The sequence below is a fragment of the Molothrus ater genome, chromosome Z (genome assembly GCF_012460135.2).
Source record: "Molothrus ater isolate BHLD 08-10-18 breed brown headed cowbird chromosome Z, BPBGC_Mater_1.1, whole genome shotgun sequence".
Lineage (NCBI taxonomy): Eukaryota > Metazoa > Chordata > Aves > Passeriformes > Icteridae > Molothrus > Molothrus ater.
Genome location: NC_050511.2, coordinates 3,458,521 through 3,479,986, shown reverse-complemented (window position 1 = coordinate 3,479,986; position 21,466 = coordinate 3,458,521). Strand labels below are relative to the sequence as shown.

At 43.4% G+C, this 21,466-nt stretch overlaps 1 protein-coding gene across 3 annotated transcripts in view; it reads left to right on the top strand.

The window, feature by feature from the left end:
* Positions 1–21,466, top strand: part of SETBP1 (SET binding protein 1) — a 269,695-nt gene that overhangs the window by 45,974 nt on the left and 202,255 nt on the right. For 2 of the 3 annotated variants that reach the window (XM_036402694.2, XM_036402695.1), the window contains exon 3: positions 5,696–5,779. The exons of the other annotated variant lie outside the window; for it this stretch is intronic. In XM_036402694.2, the coding sequence (XP_036258587.1) occupies positions 5,696–5,779 (84 nt within the window). The remainder of the gene's footprint in view (positions 1–5,695; positions 5,780–21,466) is intronic. 3 annotated transcript variants of the gene reach the window in all.

Genomic DNA, 21,466 nt, shown 5'->3' with positions numbered 1-21,466 from the left:
AGATCAGTGTGACACATGAAAAGCTAAGGTGATTAGACTTTGACATGTCTTCAGTAAAAACTCATGGGAAGTGTGCATCAAGACCCATAGATAGCTTTGAAAATTTCAGTCCTTTCTCTTCATCTACTCACATTTCAGCACAAAAAAATAAATATTTTTCAAGTCTGACCTCCTCTAGCAAGCCCTTCGTCTTGGGCTGTGCATCTGAGAAGGATAAAACTTTCAAGGTCTGATTCTTTTAAATGTGGCAGCTGAAAAAAAGATAATTAGGACACGCAAATCCAAACAGTACTTTTGCAAATGATATTTTTTTTTCCCCTGTGTATGTCTATATTATACTTTTCCACCTGCCTTCAAAGGGAAGCTGATAAAAAGGATTTGCTTGGCCTTTTTGTTGCTGAAGGGGGAAGGGTGCCATTTTTGTGGAGTGCTGTGAGACAGATTCTGCAAGTGAAACTCCCCCAGCAGGGGCAATCCTACCCGGAGGGGACAACTCCAGGGACTGAAGCAGATTTTCTTTTTTTTTCCTTTGCTCTCCTTTGTGGATTTGTTGTGCTGTGGGACCAGGTCTTTTATGGCATGTTAGGAGTGGGGTTTATGGAGCAATCAACTCCATCAGCAGTAGTGGCAATCACATAATGCTTTGGTCTTTTGTAATAGATTTTGTGTGTATGAGCTGAAAGTATGGCCAGGAGGGAAGGGGATGGGAAATGCTGTCTTTTTTTTTTTTTCTTTCCTTTTTTTTTTTTTTTTTAAGTTGGAAAGAGTCTGTCTGAGTTCCTTTATGCTTTTCAGGCTCAGGGATGAGAGCGAGCGTGCGTACGTGTGCGCGTCTGTGCCCATACAGTCGCTCAAGTGGGAAAAAACCCCGTTTGCAGTTCACACAGGAGGAATTTCTGATGGAGACAACAGTGCTAAGCAGAAAGGCACATCCTGATCTCTAGCAAGTGAGGGGCACGCTGGCGGACACACGCACACAACACATACTCTCCAGGCGCTCTGCATAATATGTGCAAAGCGCTGCCCTTTAATGAACGTAACCTATGGTGGCTGGGATGCAGCCGGCCAGACCTCACCATTAATAAACTGGGAACATTCTTCTCCTTTTTAGTCCCTTTCAATGCCAGCCCTGCGTTTTGATCTCCCTTGAATGCTGCTCCCCCTCATTTGGGGCTCCAATTCTGAGAAGATTTGGCGCATTGTTTGAGGTCGCAGGATGTCGGATTGATTTCGGAGCTTTTGTATTGACTCCGGGCTCCTGAATGAAGCTGTCATGTGTGTCTGTGGTTGGCTAGCAGGCTGTCCGGCTGCAAGCTGTGCCTTCCTTTGTTGTTTAGGCCTCATTGAGCTGAGGGAAGAGGCTCATTTCAGGGTGATTTACCACCACCCAAACACCAGCTGTCTGTTGTACTGCTGCTTGCCTCCACCTTGGATTCAGTTCTTGTTTCCCTTCCTTTCCCCCCTTCTCTCCCACTCTACCACTGTAGGCACTTGGGTACTGGTTCTTCAAAATGTGTGGATCACCCTGACAGAACAGCAAAAAAAACATAACAAACACTGAATGTGTTGTTCTTCCTAATGGTGTTTATGCAGCCAGGGGGATTTTTAGAGTTTGCTGTTGCAGTGCTATACATAGGCTCAAAGAATGCCATCCCACGTTGGAAGGGACTCACAAGGATCATCGAGTCCAAGTCCTGGCCCTGCACAGGACAGCCTGAAGGATCACACTGTGTGCCTAAGAACCTTGTCCAAATGCTTTTTGGACTCTGGCAGACTTGAGGCCTTCTCTGGGGTGGTTCCAGTGCCCAACCACCCTCTGAGTGGTTGTGCCAGCTCCCTAGGGAAAAAGCTGCTTCCAGTATTTTCAATTGCCGTTGCTCAAAAGAGAGAAAGGCTAATGAAAACCAAGCAGGTTAGAGCCCAGCTGGACCTGTCAGCTTCTGCAAGGTGCATGGCACAGTGCTTAGCCAAGCCCACCTCTGGAGCTGAGCTTTCCAGCCACAGACTTGGAAGACAGGATCCTACTGTCAATGCCAGCCAGCAACTCCAGAGCACAGAGCCTGGCAGCTCCCTGGAGGCCGGCTGGTGCCATGTGCCTCGTGTCTGACTCCTTTAAGCGGGGCTGGCAGCTCCACACGGGATGGCTCTGGGCAACGCCACCGTGATTTGTGTGTGCCCTGCGCCTCCCCTGGAGCTGCTGGCGTGAAACGAGTTGTGACCGACCCTCATTTGACTTCTGGGTGATGCAGTTCAGTTTTTCTCGACCACAGGCTGTTAAAACTGGCAACTGCTCAGCTCCTGTCACCCGTGCAGCTGAGATAATTAAGGCTGTTACTATTATTACGGGTTTTTTTTTTTTTATTTTTCTGCAAACTTTGGCCAACTGCTGGAGCCCGTGGTGCAAGGAGGTGGGTGAGGCCAGCCAGATTCCCTGTAAGAGGTGGATAATAGGACATATGTCAAGGAGCCTTCTTGCTCTTTTGCCTTGGGAAGGGTGATGTCTGGCAGTGGATGTGAGTCAGCAGAAGGCAAAGCGATCTTCCCTGTTGGAAAACCTTGTGCCTACCTGCTTCTAAACAATAGCAACTCATGTTCCTAAAAAGCCAGGAAACATAGAAATTATTCTCATTGAATTAAGACCAAACATCTATACCCAGTCAGATGAGGCTCCTCTCTTTTTGGTATTCTCTCTTTCACCTCTGACCATCAAGCGCTGCTGGATGAAGAAAGGAGGAGAATATTGGGAGGCAACAACCACAGTAGAATAGCCCCAGCGAGGTGTTTTAATTTCTTAATGGACTCCTTGGGCACTAGAAACTGTAAAATAACATACAGATAAACAAACAAAAACTCCCTAACCCTTAGCACCCTGTAGGGCTCTGTTTCAGATCGCTGAATAAAAGCTGAAGTTGCACATGCATGTTTAATGTAACACAAGGCGTGTGCTGTGGAAAAGCATGCTTTCCTCTAATCTGGTTCCAGACAGAAGCATCCAAACAGAAGCCCCTTTCCCTATCCCCACTGAACTGCTTGGTGTATGTGAGGAAACCCCTGAATGACAAGGCCTCCATCTGCTCTGGAACAGAGTTGCGACTGGCTGCAAATGTTGTCCATATGCTTTTTTTTTTTTTTCTTTCCCTTTTGCCTTTCAACTTAGCTGCCTAATGTTAGACACCTATCTGCAAATTAATCATCTGCTCATAAGGAGCTTTCCTAAAATAAGGTGGAGGTAGTAGCTCATTCATCCAAAGCACATTAAGAGAGGTACATCTGCAGCTGGAAAAGGAGGTGGGATTATTTATCCAGCGCATTGCTTTCATTTTCTTAGGGAATTGAATAGCCCTTTCATTCTTCTAGTGTCAGAGGAAAAAGAAAAAACTCTCAAGTTCTGGGTTCATATTTCCCTTGTACTCTTGATTTTCCAGGTGGTTATGGGCAACATCTTGTAATTTCTCTCTGTTAAACAAAACTGGTGATACTTCTGTTTGGGCAGAAGAACATGGCCATGGTTTGCCATGAGCTGAGGTGGCATTAGACCCATAGAAGGATCTAAAAATGGGAGTTTTTTCCCTTGGCTTGTGGTTAAAGAAGGATTGGATTATCTTATTTGACATAACAACTTTGCAGAGGACAGTGGGACAAGCCGAGCGCAAATGAGACATATGTGGACATAGTTTCCTTACCACAAGTGTGTGTTTATGCTATAGCCACCCCAAGGCATCCAGTGGCCTTTTGGGAAATGTGTGAGTCTTTCCTAGTTCTTTTTATAGTTCCAACTTGTCTCATATGCTGTGGAGTGTCTAGAAGATACTCTGTGGTTAGACAAAGGGGTCTCTCCCTGTGCCTCAGTTTCCTGTCTCTAACACAGCATTTTAATACACTTGCTTTAACTTACAGTTTAAGAACTTCTTTCTGAGAAAAAAAAATACTTTAATAGATTGCAGACCAGTTGTTGAAGGATTGTAGTAATGGGGGCAAGAGTGAAACACCTTTGACAGATGGGAGTCACAGGCAGAGGAGGCCAGTTGGAAGTAGTCCCCTGAAAACCTCAGAGTCTGCCAGTTTGTAATCAACAGCCCAAACATAAGGCATTTTGGGTAGTTTTCAGATTAAGTATCAGTACAACCTTTTCAGCGTCGTAGTTTTTTCCCAGCTTCTGTTTTGGAAAGAGAGAAAAAGATATTTTCTGCACATTATCTGACCTTGGTGAGATTTGTGAGATGCTGAGCTCACCAAGCAAGAGACCTCTCCACACCTGGCAGGTTGCAGACTCTCCCAAGGTGACCAAAAGTTTATCTGCCTGTTTTTAATTCCTGCTACCAAGGGTCGTCTCTCTGCTGTGCCCTGACATTGAGCAATGGCTGCAATTCCTTTTAATTGTGCCCTTTCCCTTCCTCATCATTTAGGGCAGAGCACTTCCACTTGGCTAAACTCACTGACTGTGTTGGGATCTTCTTTTCTATATAAATTAATCCAGTTGAAATCTCATGACTGTTCATGGCTGCACACAAGCAGATTCTCTCTCCATTCCCCAGCAGTTGCCAAGATTGTTTATTTTTCAGCTGTGGACAGCAAAAGTCTGGAAGGAGGCAATGTCTTTGTGTGCATGCCTATGGAAAAACAAGTAATTGTGATACGTTTGTGGGGACTTCACTGTCTCTTTTTGACTCCATGCAGTTTAAATTCAAGCAGCATTTTGACCAAGTCTGGAATCCCAACTCCTTTTTGCCATGGTGATTTATCAAGATGATATCAAGCAACAAAAATACTTTGGTGAAGAACCAAAGTGACAAATAATCCCCAGAAAAGAACCCTGTTAACATGAGGAACCTTGCTGCTTGGATCACATTCAGTCAGTCTGATGGGTTTTCAACAAAAACAAAGGTGTCTGAGGTCAGCTTCTCTCTCAGACTGTTGGTTACAGGTAAAAGGACAGTGAGTGGACTCTGTGTCTTTGCAAATCTCTGTTGGTTTGAGCATCAATCCCTGGAAGTATCCAAGACCAGATTGGACAGAGCTTGGAGCAACTTGGTTGAGGGGAATATGTCCCTGCCCACGGGAGGAGGTGGAACAGGGTGATCACTAAGGTCCCTTCAAATCCAAACATTCTGTGAGTCTATGTCACAGACATTGCAGAGTCTGCACCAGCAGCGTTAGGTGACCGTGTGCTCTTGGATTCCTGGCATGGGTTTACCAGGGGTGATGTGGACCCCTTGTTCTACTGGGAGCAAGTCTCTCCTGACGACTTTATTTCACCAAATCTGGGCACATTAGAAGCAAGTAGGCATTAATTTGGTAAAGGTGAACAGAAGAAGTAGTGTATGAGCTTTTTCTCAAGTCACTGCTGTTTGGTATTTGGGTGAGTATGCTAGACATGTCCCTGTTCATGCAAGTGTATGAAAACCATGGGTTAAAATAACATGTTTCTTTTCAGCTTTGCTTTCCCAGTGTTGCTTTCCACACACCTTGCCTTCCTTCTGCCTCTGTGTGACTTCCCTAATGTTGGGATATTATCCTTTGGGGAAGTCTTCTTGGCAGATTGGCAGCTCCCCCTCTGTGAAAGTCAACTTCCCAGCAGTACAGGAAGAGTCCACAGACTGCCCTTTCTTCCCCTGCTCCTGATCACAAATACAAGCCCTCTTGGTCTTCAGTGGTTCAGATTGTGCTGATGTTTTTCCTTCCTTATCTCTTATAGGGAAAAGTCATTGGAGATTCAAAACTGCTTATGAGTTGTGGTTGCAGAAAAGGGAAAAATTCTCAAGTGAAAGACTCAGATCAGGTCAGTCAATATGTACCTTAACTGGTGAAATCTGAGAATGTCTTAACATCTGGTGGATTTGATCTGCGTTGTTGCATATCAGAATTCCTGGACACAAACAGAGTCCTTGGCATGATTGACAATGGTACAACATTAATGTTTTTGTGTTTGTTACTTGTAGAAAAACCCTCAAGCAAGGTTGAGGATTCATTGCACTAGGAGATGTTAATTCCCTAGCCTGGCTTATTCCCATCTGGTTTATTTATTCATGAATTCTGTTTCTTTATAAGAATCCACTCCAGGCAATGCCTCTCTTAAAGAATATTGCTTTTCCTTGCTGGCTAAATGCATGCAACCTTTGGTCTCCTACTGTAGCTGCCTGGATGGGTGGTAGTTCATTGCATGCTTTTGTTCTGAAGTGACACCATCACAAGGACATTCTTTATTGGGGTTCCTCATGACATTTGTTCACAAACCGATGGCCAGGTTTCAATATTCATTACTTGGAATGAATGGCCCCTTATTCTAAAATTGGTCAAATTGACATTGATGGGATCACTGGTAGGGTTCAGTAATTGCAAGTGAGATGGACTGTGCTTGGAATAACAGCCAGCTGGTGGTCTCTTCCTTCCCCCTACCACTTGGCACTTATTCAGACTAGCCAAGTTCATCCCTGACAATATTTTTTTAGTCCTTATGGCCCCCTGTCTTCATAGCTAAAGATGAGTTTGAATCTGGAGATCATTTTTTCCAAAGATGAAACAAAATTTGGTTTGAGTATAAACATTTTATAAAATCAGGTCACCCAATGTTAAATGTGGCAGAGTGAAGCAGCTGGTCTCAATTACCAAATAACTTTGCTCCCTGATGTATCTTGAGGACAGCCTGTGACTGGGTTTAGACCTGGGGCAGATTCAAACTGTGTCCATGAAGGTCCAGAAACTCCTGATAGTTTCCTGAAAGGAAAAGAGATGAATTCTCAGGGAGAAAAGTGGTTTTCACCTTCAACAGGCATGTTCATCAACTTTAATTAATAATAGTGTCTCAAAGCCTTGTCTTGTTAATGTTTGAGATTTGAGAACAGATCTATCTTATTTATAAACCTATCCATCCATCAATATACCTGTTCTGCAGTATTCCCTGTTGTGAGGACTGTTGGTCACACTTATGAATTCTTTCTAGAACTAAGTCTTTCATTGATTTGCTTTGTTTTGCTTTGGTGCTTTTATTAGAATTTTCAAATTAAGAAATAAATTGTCATGAGCTGTATCATCAGTTTACCATCAAGGATTCATATTACTTTTCTTTAAAAGACTATCTTCCCATTCTCTCAAATGCAAGCCTAATATTCTCATTTTGAGGTTCTAACACATCAGGGGAAAATTAATTTAGAAATAAGCACTCTTACTAATCTTACTCTTTTGTATTTTGATGTACTCTGGTTGAATTACTTTAAGGGGACCTGAACACTGTTAAAGCACTGGTAGCATTGATTAGAAATAAAGTTGGAAGATTTTAGTTGCAGAGAGGTTTTACAAAGCACTGTCTCTAGCAAACCCTTGGTAGTAGACCTCAAACTCACAAATGGCAATATTTTAATTAGAGTGTAGGCAACAGTTTTCAGAGGGGGAAAAAATATCCCATTCTCCTTGATGGTTTCTGGAACAGTGATAAAATATTTTTTGCATTCAGTTACTTCCTGAAATCTAATTTTTGATGCCTGATGATGTGTTGATCATATATATCAGTACTTCTTTATTTGCTGTATCAACATAAACTGTTGGGCAAGTGCTTGCTTCAGAGGCTGCAAAGCTCATTCTTCATGCTCCTGGCAGGGTCCTGTCTATAGTTCAGGGGATAGGAGGTAGATGGGGAGGAAGCTAGTACAGGAGGGTGGGTGGCAGTGTGGAAGATTTGTCTGTGAATGCAGGACCTCAGCTCAGCTTATAAATTGTCCCCTGGGCCTTGTAGATAAACACAGACTTCTATGGTGACATTGGCTGGGAAAGGCAAACACTTGATGATGATTGTAGGCTAATCCTCCAGGACACTAATTGCCAGAAAACCAAGGAAGCATTTTTTTAGGAACAGCTTGTTTCACTTTGTGAAGGGGAAAAACAGTACACTGGATTTAGTTTTGTTTGCAGAGCTCTACCCCTACCTCCTGCACTCTGTCTCAGATTTTAAAGATTTACCTTCATTATTGTTATTGTTGTTGGGACCTTTTTTTTTTTATCCCCTGCATTGCTTTGTGTTTCACTTTGGGGGTCTGTAAAGTTTTGTGAAAATGCAACTTAGTTTTCATTTGCATGAATGTATGCATAAATAGGTATGTGGGTTTTATACCATTAGCTATTTAAAGGCTTGGTTTTAAAGTCACCAACTACTTTTCAGCTGAAATTTATGAGAGGTGGTGTTTTGCAAAGAGCTGATTTTTCTTTCATTACTTCAAGTGAATTTGGAAACTGGCAAAAAAATCCTAAACACACTGCCCCAGCTGAACCAAATCATAGCCTCATTGCCACGGATTTAATTTACCAACATTTCCTACTTCAGCCTGGAGGAGACTTAGGGGAGACCTCATTGTAGTTAAAACTTCTTTGTGAGAGGAAGAGGAGGGGCAGACACTGATCTCTTCACTCTTGTGAGCAGACAGGACTTGAGAAAGCAGCATGAAGCTGAACCAGAGGAGATTTAGGTTGGATATCAGGAAAAGGCTCTTCCCACAGAGGGTGCTGGCACTGCCCAGGCTCCCCAGGGAATGGGCACAGCCCTGAGGCTGCCAGAGACCCAGGAGGGTTTGGACAATGCTCTCAGGGATGCACAGGGTGGGATTGTCTGTGCAGGGCTAAGAGTTGCACTTGATGACCTTAGTGGGAGTTTTTCAACTCAGAACATTCTGTGATTCTGTGGTTCTCCAGGATGCCTCTAAAAGCAATGGCACCTCTTGACCTGCGCCCTGCTTCCCTGAGTTTGGCAAAGACACCAACTATCTGCATGGTATTTTCCATGTTGCAAGTCACCAGTGTGTAAAACCTGGACCTGTCAAGGGCAGAAGTCCAAATGGGCTTACACAGGGCTGGGATTTCACAACAGGCACAAGGAACCCAACCTTCCTGTTGGATTTGCACCAGCCAAGGAGAGGGACTGGTGGTCTGTGTTGTGGCCTCCCAGTCCCAATCAAGCCCTGTATGATGACGTGGTAGGGTAAGCAGTGCAATATAAATCCCACCAAAGCTTTGAAAACCTCAAAGGGAATAGAGCTGAGTGCACTGAAAAACTAGAGTAGCATCCCCTATGGATGGTCTTGAGGAAGCTTTGGGCCAGTGAAGCAAGATGATGGAGAGGTGTCCCCAGGTAAGGTCACCTCTTGCAAGCAAAACCCCCATATCCTTGTCTGCCTTTGGAACTATTGCTTGTTGTTTGTGTGCTTTGTGGGAGTAAAATTTATCCACGCTCTGAGGCCCAGAACCAAGTCTCTGCACCACAAGCATCCTGCTATAATTGTAAGGCTCATATATGCCCTTTGGAGTGCTTATTAGATCTCCATTAGCTTATGCTTCCCCATAATGTTATAAAGTTATAATGTTTCTTATTATTTGAGAGGCATTGTTGTTTAAGAATGACAGTCCTGGACTAGAATTTCTTTGTGCCAAGTAGCGTACTAACATAAAGAAGGAAAGATGTTTCCCAGGGAGCAATTTCATTTGTGTGCTTTCTGAGGAAAACAAAAATGTAATTTAAGAACAGGAGGGAAATGTGTGGGTGGGCAAATAATGTGCATATTAGAGTTATGCATAAGGTTATGAGCCAGAAGTAGCAGAGTGCACCATATCCTCAGCACGTGCAGCTTTCCCTTCTGAGGGTTTAGTTTTATTTGCTTTCCATTGCTTCTCCCAAAAGAAGGTGGGTGACTCATCAGTGTTTAACTGCTTTTATACTTTGATTTTCAGTTATTGTTGTAGGGGTTTTTTTTGCTTCTTTCCCCCCCTCCCTTTGCTTAACTTTTCCGGTGGTTCCTGTGAGATCAAGTGTTACTGAGAAGTCAGATCCCCTTTTCCTTCCCTGTATTTGGTCTTGGTTTTAATATGACAAACATGTGCCTCCTCTGGAAATGGTATCCATGCTGCAGAGTAATTATTTAGTGAATGGTGGATCCAGTTCATGTTGGCAAGGATCAGATTAATCATTATTAATCATGACCCCTCCGACAGTAACCTCATCCTTTGCCTAAGTGCTGCTCTTTATTAAGAAGTAAAAGCTATTAGAGAATGGCTGAGCCACTGCTTTCGTTGCACCAGCACAGGGCTCAGGACTTCTGGCAGGAGGCAGAGGAACTCAGTTCAAAGCTAAAAATAGATGCACATGGCCCATGTTCCAGAAATGAAATAGGCAGCTTCCCCTGTGGGCTGCTTCGGCCTCATCTGAGTGTCCTCCTTTCCCCTGAAGCCTCACGAGATTTTGACTCTTTCCAAAGGTTGAACTCAGTGTTAGGGATTAAATAATCTCTCTCAGACTTTTTTTATTTGTCTACTAATTTGTTCTTGTTTTCAAACCAAAGTAGATTTCAATACAATCTAATGCATGTGCAGTCCTCGCAAGGATAGGATTTTAAGATCCATTTTAAGATCCTGGTTGCAGCAGGATTCAAGAGCTGGTGAGACTAACCAAGAGCTTAGCTCCCTGGGACTTCAGTGGCACCAAGCAGAGCCTAAATCAAGCCCCCTTTCTGAGGATTTCTGTATTCCTTGAAGAAAACACTGCACTGTTGAGGTGAGGCATGTTCAGCTTGTGCAAAAAACAGTTGTGAGAAGTCAAACTTCTCTCTCCTAGTCACTGGACTGGGGTTTGCAGAATTGTATGTATGTATGTATATATATATATATATATATATATATATATATATATGTCAGAACAGAGCTTTCAGTCACCAGAGGTCTACTGAGAGTAAACAGTATTTTAATTCATAATTATTCTGGTAGTAGTTTATTCATAATTATTTCCCTAGCAGTTTCAGGTTAATTTTAAAAAGGTGAGGCTGTACTATCCATTGATGTTGTCATTGTTTCAGCAAAAGCACAATGACTTAAGTACTGGGCTGAAACCAATCTCCACAACCTTCTCACCCCATAAAGTCTACCTTAATTACTTTCTAAAATGTTCTTACTGACTATGTGGAATTCCGGGGCAAAATCCTTTAGGACAGAAAAGGAAAGGAAAACATCTTTTGTCTCCATCTAGCTCTTCATTACCTGTCTGGTAGCAGTAGAAAATTGGAGCAAACCTGCCACGTTATTTTGATCTTTGCCAAAATTGTTGTGGGAATAACACTGTTTAATGGTTGAAGGAATTTATAGAAGAATAAAAGTAACAGCAAAGATGAAGGCACCAATACAAACTGTCTGGTAAGCTGCTGTGAAATTTTACATGTTCAGGGCTACTGATAATTTCACATCTTAAAAAAACAGGGGAGGAGGTTGTAGAGGAGGAGGGTGAAAAGTGTGTAAAATAAACCCTCCTCTTTAAATAGCTAACTGTCCTGGGCTGAATTGTGTCAGGGCTAAGTTCCTTTGGCAGCCAGCACTGTTATATCTGCCGAGGGCATAGGAGAGGACGGAGACCAAATTTTGGAGAATCTGCCTTAGCCTTGCTGGCTCTCCCTTGCATTTCTTCCACTTGTTAGCAAGAAATGCACTGAGGCATGAAATGAAGGAGTGCAAAGGCTCCTGTACTTCATCTGAGCAAATCTGGATCACACCCCCTCAGTTAATGTTTCTCTCAGCTAAAAGAAATAAGAGTAATAAAAATAAGTGCAAGCATTGGCTAACTTGGAATTACATGGGTGGAATGAAGCAGGAGAAGAGAATTGTAGGAGTGAGTGTGTGCTGTCCACCATCTCCTGTGCCCACATTTATGTCAGAGTTTGAATCTCTGCTTGGAAAATCATTGGATTCTGCACAGGTTATAAAGACCTAAAACAAGAAGTAAAATTTAAAGAGAGACTGTTAAATGTCTGTGGTATCTGGGCAGTAAAGGGCTCTTAAAAATACTTTGCTGATATAATGAAGCAGGGTAGAAGATCATACAAAGAACTTGGAACTGTAGGAAAGTGTTCCAGTTACTGAGAACTCATAGAAGTGTTATATATAGCACCACTGATAAACACATCCCTTTTGGATCTGGTGCCTGTTAAAAGCAACCCTTATACCTCTGTCATTATGCTTATCTAACCAATTAAATTTTTAGTGTTCAAAATACTCATGTAATACTTGTGCATCTTGTTCTTCCTGCCACGTCAGAGTGTTTCAGCCTCCCATGATTCAGGTGTTGTATTTAGCCAGATGGATCACCTTCACTTATCCATTCACTTGCTGCTGGTGGTGCTCTAAGGGGAAAGAAGTTTCACTTGGTGAACCAAAATGCTGCAGAAAATTTAATCTCTGAAATGTTTTATAAAAGCTGGAATCCTCTCAATGGGATCTGGCTGGGGGCAGGAGGTGTTTGAACAACAGATGCTCCCCATGCCTTTTCTCAGGACCTCCCAATTTCATCCAGCAGCTGTGTCCAGGTAATTGCTGGATCTGCTGCTGAGCATCTGAATTCCTGGTGGCTGGGAAAGTTTTTTAGTTTCATTCATCTGTTGGGAATGGAAGCTGTATGGATTAGTCCCCATTCTTTGGATTTATGTAAGTTTTGAAGTGATAGTATTATGAAAGAAATTTCCTAAATGTAAACCTCTGAACAAAAGAGATTGAAGTTATGGGTGTCCTCTGCAAGTTCAACTGTGGTAGGTCTTGCAGTGGGTTACACCTCCCTTCACACAATGCCATTTGTAAGCTGACATTTCTAATGACCTTTTATAATCACCTATTTCCTTTTCTCACTCATTTTATGAATAGTCTTGTACTCACTTCAAGAGTTTTCCGCCTTATGGCCTCCTCTTACTGTTCATATTAATTTCAGAGTGGGTTGGGCTTCCTGTAAAGTGTAGCACAGTGTAGACTGAAGTTCAATAGAACCTTTCCTTTCTACCGGAAAAGGGAGACCAAAAAACTCATAGTGCCCTTTCTTTTTGTTGCAGCAAAGGCTTCAGAAGTGCAGTCAGCAAATTGCCTTTTTTCCTTTTCTTTTGAGGCACTTCTGAATGTGAGCATTAACACAGTGCCCTGCCCCAGTTCAAGACGTAAAGATTGGGGCTCTGACCTTCTCTAGTGAGTGATGATCCCATTGCACTTTCCCTCCTGAGCTGGAGCTGGTGATGATGTTTTGTCCAGGCTCTTATTCAGGATGTGCTTTCAGCCAACTTTACTTGACCCTCTGCCTTCAGTGGGGCATATAATTCTGGACTTCCTGCCCTAAATTGCTGTGTACTGCCACCTTGCACTGATGGGTCCTTTGTTCCACCTTGGAGGCAGGTTCATTTTGGTGCTGGATGAAGGGAAGCCATACTATTTCTAAAACCAATTTAAGAGCCTTCTGAATGAAAAGTGTTGGTAACATGAAAAATATTATTTTTATCACTTGTCATCCCTGGCCTCAAATGCTGAATTTGAAAGGGCCATTTGGACCCCTCAAAGGCAAACAGCATGTTAAATGAGAGCTAAAGCAGCTGAAGAAAATGCTGTCTTGTGGAACTTAGGCTTTAAAATCCCAGGGAGAATTAATAACTGTTTTGTTGTTTTCACTGATCTCTCTGCATGGATGAAGATGGAAAGATCCTATACCCTCTGCCTTAGCAGCTTACCTGCTGTCAGGAGACTCAGCCAAGGCAGGAACAACACACAGATGGATGAGGAAAAGGCCTGGGTGAAGATTTGGACTTGTCCATTTGATAATTATATAAGAAGGACCATTTTCCTCATTATTCTCTGATATTCTGGCTGCCTCTCATGGAATCACAGAATCATGGAATGTTGAGGGGTTGGAATGGATCTTAGAGACCATCTACTCCCAACCCCTCCCTGCCATGGGCAGGGTTACCTCCCACCAGACCAGGTTGCTCAAGGTCTTATCCAGCCTGGCTTTGAGAACTGCCAGGATTGGGGCATCCACAACCTCCCTGGGAAATCTGTGCCAGTGTCTCACAGTAAAAATTTTCTTCCTGATATCTAACCTAAATTTCTTGTTTTATGATTTGTACCCTTTACTCCTTGTCCTATCACTGCAGAAGACCCCCTGTCCAGCCTCCCCCTGGGCCCCCCTCACATACTGGAATGTTGCTATGAGGTCTCCACACAACTTCCTCTTCTCCAGGCTGAGCAGCCCCACCTCTGCTGCCTTTCCCACTCTGCCCTGTGGCCATTTCCCCTTAGCAGATGCCAGCATGTGAAGGCACCACGGCAGGGTCATCCTCAGTCAGCCACCTTTCAGATGACAGATGCCACGTGAATCCAGATCCCATCTCCTCTGAGGCTGGAGCAAACTGAGCGGCCCTCTGAGAGCTGCTGAGAGCTGTGAGGTGCAAGGGAAGTGCAAGGGCTTTGTGGAGGGTGGCAGATGGAGAGCAGGACCTGCCTTGTTGGATGGAGTGTGGTGCTCGAAGCTTTGTGGAGCACTTCACGCCTGTCTCAGTCAGCATGGGTGCAAAATGCAACCCCAGCAGAATGGTGGCAGGTTGCACCCTCCTTTCACTGACATACTACCAGAGTCAATGTCAACACGATGAAATTCAGGTCCTGTATTTCAGCAGGTCATCTGTCTGGAATTGTACCCAATATGTTTGCTCTGCATTCAGCAAATATTTGGTTCTGACACTGGTTATAGATGGAAAATGTATTCAGTTAAATTTTCCATCAGCTCCAGCTCTTGGGGAGCTTGTTCTGCTGTTGGGTTGACCACGGTGAGAGGAACATTTTGAATTGCTCCATCCAAATAGGCCTTTGTTCCTTATGTCCTTTTACTCCCTACTATATCTCACTTCATGGCTTTCTTGTTCTTGCACACAAGTCTGGCTCGGTAAGTGACAGTAGGTATGTGTGTGCCTTGGGTTTTAAGTCTCCTTTTATAGGCCAAATCAGTTTTTAAAACATTACCTCCTGGAAACCACTCAGAAAGCTCTGTCAAATAGAACTGTAACCAAAATTTTCTTTGTAGAAGAAAAAAAAAATCCCTCGTGCAGGGGAGAAATCATTCAAGCTGTAGTTTGAAAGCCTTTAAAGCAGGTGGAAAAAGAGGAGGTTTAGTGCCTATGGAGTTGGCTCACCCTTCAGAGATGCTCAGTCTGTCACTGAGGTTCCCACACAACCAATCGTGATTTAATTCCTGGAAAACCTCAGCTCTCTTATAAAAAAAGCAGTGAAAGCAGCACTGATATCCTTCATGTTAAAGGCTGGGGAGTACTTGGATATTGGCATGGGGTAGGGATTGCCTGAGGTAGGTTAACTCTAGCTTGCAATATAGTACAGCTCCTACTAGCCTCATGACAGAGGGATGTTTTATTCTTTTTCTTTTTATGTTGTATCTTAAAAAGAAACAGACAAAATTGTGATCTAAAGTAGCTAGAAAAGAAAAAAAAAAAACCAACCCAAAAGGCCATATGATTCGCTGCAGGAATAAATCCCCTTGGCAACTGGTCCCAGCCTGGAGAATATATTCACAGCTGGGTTATAAACCCTCAGAACCAGCCAACATAACCTTAACTAACACAACATTACTAAGGCACTGCTGTAATAGGATCATTCTGCTATGGCTCCTGGGCATGTTTTAAGTGTCATCAATTTAGTCTACAACTGGAGGCTGTTAAGTGCAAAACCATTTTAGCAACTGCATCTTACATGCAGGAATGATTGAATATTAATGGCTTTTCTTTTGTTGAGGAAAAACACAGAGAGGAAAGTGAAAATCCACAGGAAACCTCACTGTCTGTCCTTGAGTAGTGAAGTTCATTTTTGGAAGACAGCAGGATCAATCTAGCAGCTGAGTATTGGAGTGGGAGGCCAGGAAATTGACTCTCATTCTCCAGCACTGATCTCCTGTGCAAACTCAGCCAAGTTATTTCACCTTAGTTTTCCTTCTCAGCCTTATCTCTCCAAGGAGGTGAATTATTTGACAGAGAAGTTATTTCACTCCCTTTTTGGAACCAGTTAGACCCCACCTGCACAACACTGAGAGCAAACAGGAAAAAGCTATGAGGGATGCAGCCCGGTGTTTTGTGCCACCAAAGATGCCCATCTTGGCTACTTTGGTAGTAGAGGTTAAGCACTTTAAAAAGAGCTCAAAATGTTTTGCAACTGAGTGGGAGATGTGCTTGCCTCACCTCAAATGTGGGGTCAGAATAGATGATGAAATTAACTTTGCCAACCCTATGTGCTCTTCAGTACCCTCTGAGCTGCTCCATCTTTTACCATGCCATGTGTTGGTCAGGGGAATACAAAAGGATATGGATACCTGTGTTGTCTGTAGTGTTGTGGGGCAAGACTTGTGTGAGTCCTCAGTCCATCCTGAGTCTGCCTAAATATCTTTGTGAACAAGGTGACAAGGAGGTGGTAACCACTTTCCACAAACTTTGTTTTACCTGGTGCAGCAAGGTTGGAGCTGTTGCAGGATTTTTGCAGGGCACTCCTGTGGCTGGACTTTAGGTGACTAACTGAAGGAGGTGTTGTCAAGGCATCCTGCACTGGCACTGTTGGGAATAAAGGCTCTGACTTGAACACTGGCTATCCTCATTTAATTGAAATCTCTCTCTCAACACCCTCTCAGCAGATCAGTGGCTGTGCTTAGAAAACAAAGGAATGAATGAATATCATAATACCTGATGCAAAAGCTTTTGTGTTCTCTTTTTATCATTATCAAATCACGCTGAAGAGGCTGCAAGGTGAAGAAACTCTCAAGCTGCATTTTCAAGAAGCTGTTAGGATGAAGACAGGGCATTTCAAAATCAATACTGAAGCTTGCAATCCAAAGAGCAAAAGGCAGAGTCATTATAAGCTGCTTTGCTTCTCATCTCTAATTCCCCATATTCATAACTTAAGCCCTGTCATTGGGATTTATCCTCTGTGGCCTGCAGTGACACCAGGAAAAAGTCCTTCTTTTTAATTCTGTGGCAAAAAAATAGCAACACTGCAGGGTAGGATCATATCCCCCAGAAGTTTAGGGCTTAAATGTTTCATGTTGGGCACCAGATTTTGCCATCTCCTGCCCCTCCCAATAGTCTCCCTCCTCCTTCCTCTACTGTTGTACATCAGTCATCCTCTTTCCTAGAGGCGAGGGTACAAACAGTGTAATCCCAGGGATACTGATACAGCCAGTCCTGCACATGACTGTTGCTCTATCCTTGGAGATGCCATCACTAAATCTAATGACAGGATTTTGCTGATGGGAGTGTTTCAGCTGGGCTGGAGAAAGCAATAGGAGCAAGTAATCTAAGAACCCAGCTTTGCCATTGCTGGGAGCTCTGTCCTATCTCCATCTACTTCTCTTTTTAAAGTGGCTCTCTAAACTTTTCTTTCCTTTATTACTTCTTAGTTTCTCTTATCTTGGCACTTAACATCACAAACATTTCCCTTGCTGTTAATATTTTTAATTATGACCTGGAAATGAACCTTAGACCTGACTCAGCCAACCCAACGGAACAATTCATAGCACATAAAGGTTTGGTGCTGAATTAAGTAATTATTTTTAAATAATTAGGATTCCTGTATAGGTTGTTGTTTGGACAAAATACCACAACCTTAAACGATGTTCTGTTTAGAGGCCTTCAGAAGGGGTGCTGGGGTTTGTTGGGATTTTCTTTGGTTTGGATCTCAGAAATGTGTTTAGAGGAGGTGATTTTACCTCTGGAAAAATCCCAACACGTATATTCAGGAGAAGCTGCTGAACCATGGTTGGCTTATGCAAAGTCCAGGCAGTCGGTGGCAGGTTGCCCCAGCAGCACAGTCTTCCTGCTCCTGTGTTTGGTGAACCAGACTTGAGATCACATTATAATCTGCTGGCAAATTTGGGAATGGCCTTTGCTGGGAGCCCAGCACTTTGTCTCATCTGCTAAGCCCTTAATAAACCCCATTACTACTTTTTCTAACTCCCCTCTGGACTTTGAATTACACTGCAGTGAACATAACACACGTGAGTAAGAGCTTAAGCTTCTCACTTGGGTGGTCCCATTAAAAAGGCCAGGTTTGCTGTCTTGGCTCCAGAGCCATTCCAAACACAACTGCTATTTTTCTTCCCCCAGCATTTCTTTCACCTGCCTTTTTTTCTTCTTTTTCTTTTTTTTTTTTTTTCCATGCCAAACCTATTAATATGTGTTTTAACCAGTTAACTTTGGAACCAAAATATTAACTGCATAAGAGGCAGGTTTATAAAATATGTATTGGAGCAGGGAATACAAAATGCCCCCAATTTCATAGCAGAAAAAAAATGTATAAAGTGCTGAGTGAAAATTGAGAAGGACCCAATTTAAACCTTTGAAAATGACTGCCAGTTCCTATGTGCTGTATTTATTTTGACTTGGAAGGCTCAATCCAGTCCAGATGAGGTCATTTGGTTGGGAGAACATGTGTCCATGCAGAGCCAGGAGGCAGGGAAGCCTGCAGGATGCTCTGGCTGCAGGGTGCTGAGCTGCCAGGGTGCAGTGGTGGGAGCAGGGCAGGCAGAACCATCTGTGTGTTGATCCTGGCACCAGAGCACAGCTCTGGGATGGAGGTGTGGTAATGCTCGAGTTGATTTCTTTTTAAGGCAGGCGGGGCAGTGTAGCTTTTGTGTCCTCAGCTGTTTGCTGGATGGGGTAAGTAGAGGCAAAGCTTGATGTGCTTGCTCTAATAACCTGGAGACAGGGGAGTATATTTAGTTAGGGGTGCCTTGGGTTACTCGTTCATATGACTTCATGCAACAAAGAGCCTGTTATTTTGTTTGCCCAGCTCTACCTTCGAGCTTGTCATGTTTAACCCTTGCCCTCTCAGCACCTGATACCTGCTCAGCACCATTTTACTTTCTCCTCCTCCTGCTCCTTCATCTTCCCTTGCTCCTCTCACCAACCAAGATCAGTATCTAGGCCATTTGTGTCTAAGAAATGCCACTTTTTTCCTCTGGGAGCTCCATCTCTGCTGCTCAGTGCTCCACCCCAGCAGGCGGGGAATGTCCTGTGTCCTCCCCAAGAAGCCTTGTCTGTCCTGTGCCCCTCTCCCCACCTCCCTGCCAGCAGCCTGTTTGCCAACACTTTGCACGAGGAAGCTGCCTCTATAAAAATAAACCGTGCTGAAATCTGAGAGAGAAACCACGCCAGCCTCACACTTCATTATTGGTAATGTCAGCCTATTTGATTTCCATTTGCAAACAGTAGCCTGCATATGTTCTTCACCATGTACCCTGTCTCCCCGTGCCTTATTCTGTGAAAATTCAGGTTCCCCATGCGTGTTGCTAAGTCTGCTTTGTGGTTTGCTTGCTCTGGGCCACAGACACCCCTGCTTCACAATTAAAGTGTGGAAAAAGCCTGTTAAGTCACTGATTTAATTGCCTGGTTACTCAGGACTAACACGAGGTTGCCATCTGCAAGAGGCTTGAGCCTCTTCTCCCACCTCCTCTACCTTTATAAGATTTTACTCCTCGCAGCTGGCTTTAATTGCTGATTTACAGCAGAAAAAGGCAGCAGAGACAGACCTGTATTTCCTGTTTTTAACCCCAATGTGCACTGCCATATGGGCATTGCTTGGGGAGGGCTGGATGTGCAGACCACACTCTCCTGCCCCTCCAACATTGCCTGGCTGTCTGAGTTGAGGACGTAGGATGAAACTCTGTTTTCCAGGAGAGGTCTCTATTAAAAAACAACAACAAAAAAAAAAGGAAAATGGGTGAAGGGGGAGAAGTAAGACAAACCAGGCTTTATATCAGTAGGGCAAGCCCTGCATTGCTGCCCTCAAAACCCCAAACCTGAGTTGCAGGTCCCTGTCTCCACACAGGGATGAGCTCTCAGATGGGTCCAACGAGTGCTGGCAGCAACAAGGGGCCCCCAGGAAGGCTCAGGGAGGGGGGATGTACCCAGAGCTTGAGGAGGAGATGCCTGTATTGACTTTCACTCGATTTACTGGAGCAATTGAGTTTGTCAGTGAAATGTGAGAGGGGCTCAATCAGCTGTCACACTGAGACACTCCTGTCACTACTGTCAATAGCTTCGAGTTTCTGATCCTTTCTCAGATTAGCTCTGTGCCAGAACATCAAATGAAAAGCTGTTTGGGGCATGGGGAGGGGAGAAACTCTGAGCAGTTATCTAGGAATCAGTTTACAGACTTCAAAGCACAGCCAGGTTTATTCTGATGGCCTGTAGCAATGTGCTGGGATCCTTAATGCATTTGGAGTGTAATGTAGACTCTCCTCTTCAGCCCCATGGTCACTCATGGACTGGGAGGCAGGAATGGAAGAAAAAGGAAGGCCTCCCTCCCAGTGAACCCAAATGGCATGCAAATGGCCTGCCTCCTCTGGAAGAACTGCTCTTTAGCTTGATGGAATAGGTTGCTTTTCTTACCTTTTATCCTGAAGGATTCCTCTGTGTTTCTGTCAGCACCAAATGGAGACTTTTTCAGGCAGAGCTCGGTTATGTAAAGGCATCACCCCCAACAATAGGACAGGAGTGAAAATAAGTGGGACAGGTTTGCCAAGCAGAAAGAATGAAGAGGGAGGTTTAGCTAACCCATCTGAGCAGTTTTTAGCAGTGTTGGGCCTCGAGTATAACATGGCAAAAGCTTTGTAGTCCATGAAGTTCTTCCAAGACCTTTTCCTTGAAGTTTCACTGGTAGGATCTGAGACAGCCTTTACTGAGAATCTTTCCATCATAAGTCAATATGAATGAATGAATGAATATGTCTTCTTTTGTTGGAAGAATAGGCCATCAGGAGACTTCTTAAAAAAATACTTCAAGGACTTGAGAACTCTCTTTTCTCTGTTCACACTAAAACAGCTTATGGCAAGGTGAACTCGCCCATTTGCACAGAAGCCAAGAGGGTAATGTTAATCCTATTAGAAAAATAATCTTCCACCAAAAAATAATAATAGTAGGGGTGGAGAAAGAATCCTTTTTAGGCCAATTCTCTGAGTTATTCCTGTGAATTTACTCTTTTCTTCTTAGGGTTGCAATGTTAAACATTTTGCTATCAATACATGAGTTACAAAGATTACTATTTTCCTTTCACATTCCTAAAGAAATTAAAGAAGAGAAAAGCTACATTCTAATCTTATTGGTAGAGGGTTTTGTCCTGTAGAGAATTCTTCTCTTTTTTGAGAAGAATTCAGAGTGAGGCAGTGTCCATAGAGAAGGCTACCCATGTACAGCACCAATCTAGATTTTTTTCCTTGAATGTAATTTTAAAATTTCCATTTTTTCCCTTGTCACTCAAATCCATTAGCAAGTTTCTTTTGACTTCAAAACATGAAAAAAATTTCATCTGTTACTCATTCAAGACCACCACTATCCTTCCCATGCAGAAACTGCAACTGCATTCCACTGCTTAATATTTAAGCAACTCTCTGTCCAGAACAAGTTATACCTTCTCTCCTCCTTAAAAAGAACTCAAAAGTAGCCCAGTTCAGAGTGTGATCTTTAATACCAGAGGGAACCCTGCTTGATTCTCTTGGCTCCATTAATGTGAAAAGGCCATGGAGAAGTATGCTAGAGGCATTAGAAAAGAAAAAAAGCCCCTCACCACATTCTCCTTATAGAGTATTTCAAAACGAATGCTGGATACATACCTTTCCTTGACCTTTTCCTTAGATTAGTGCTAT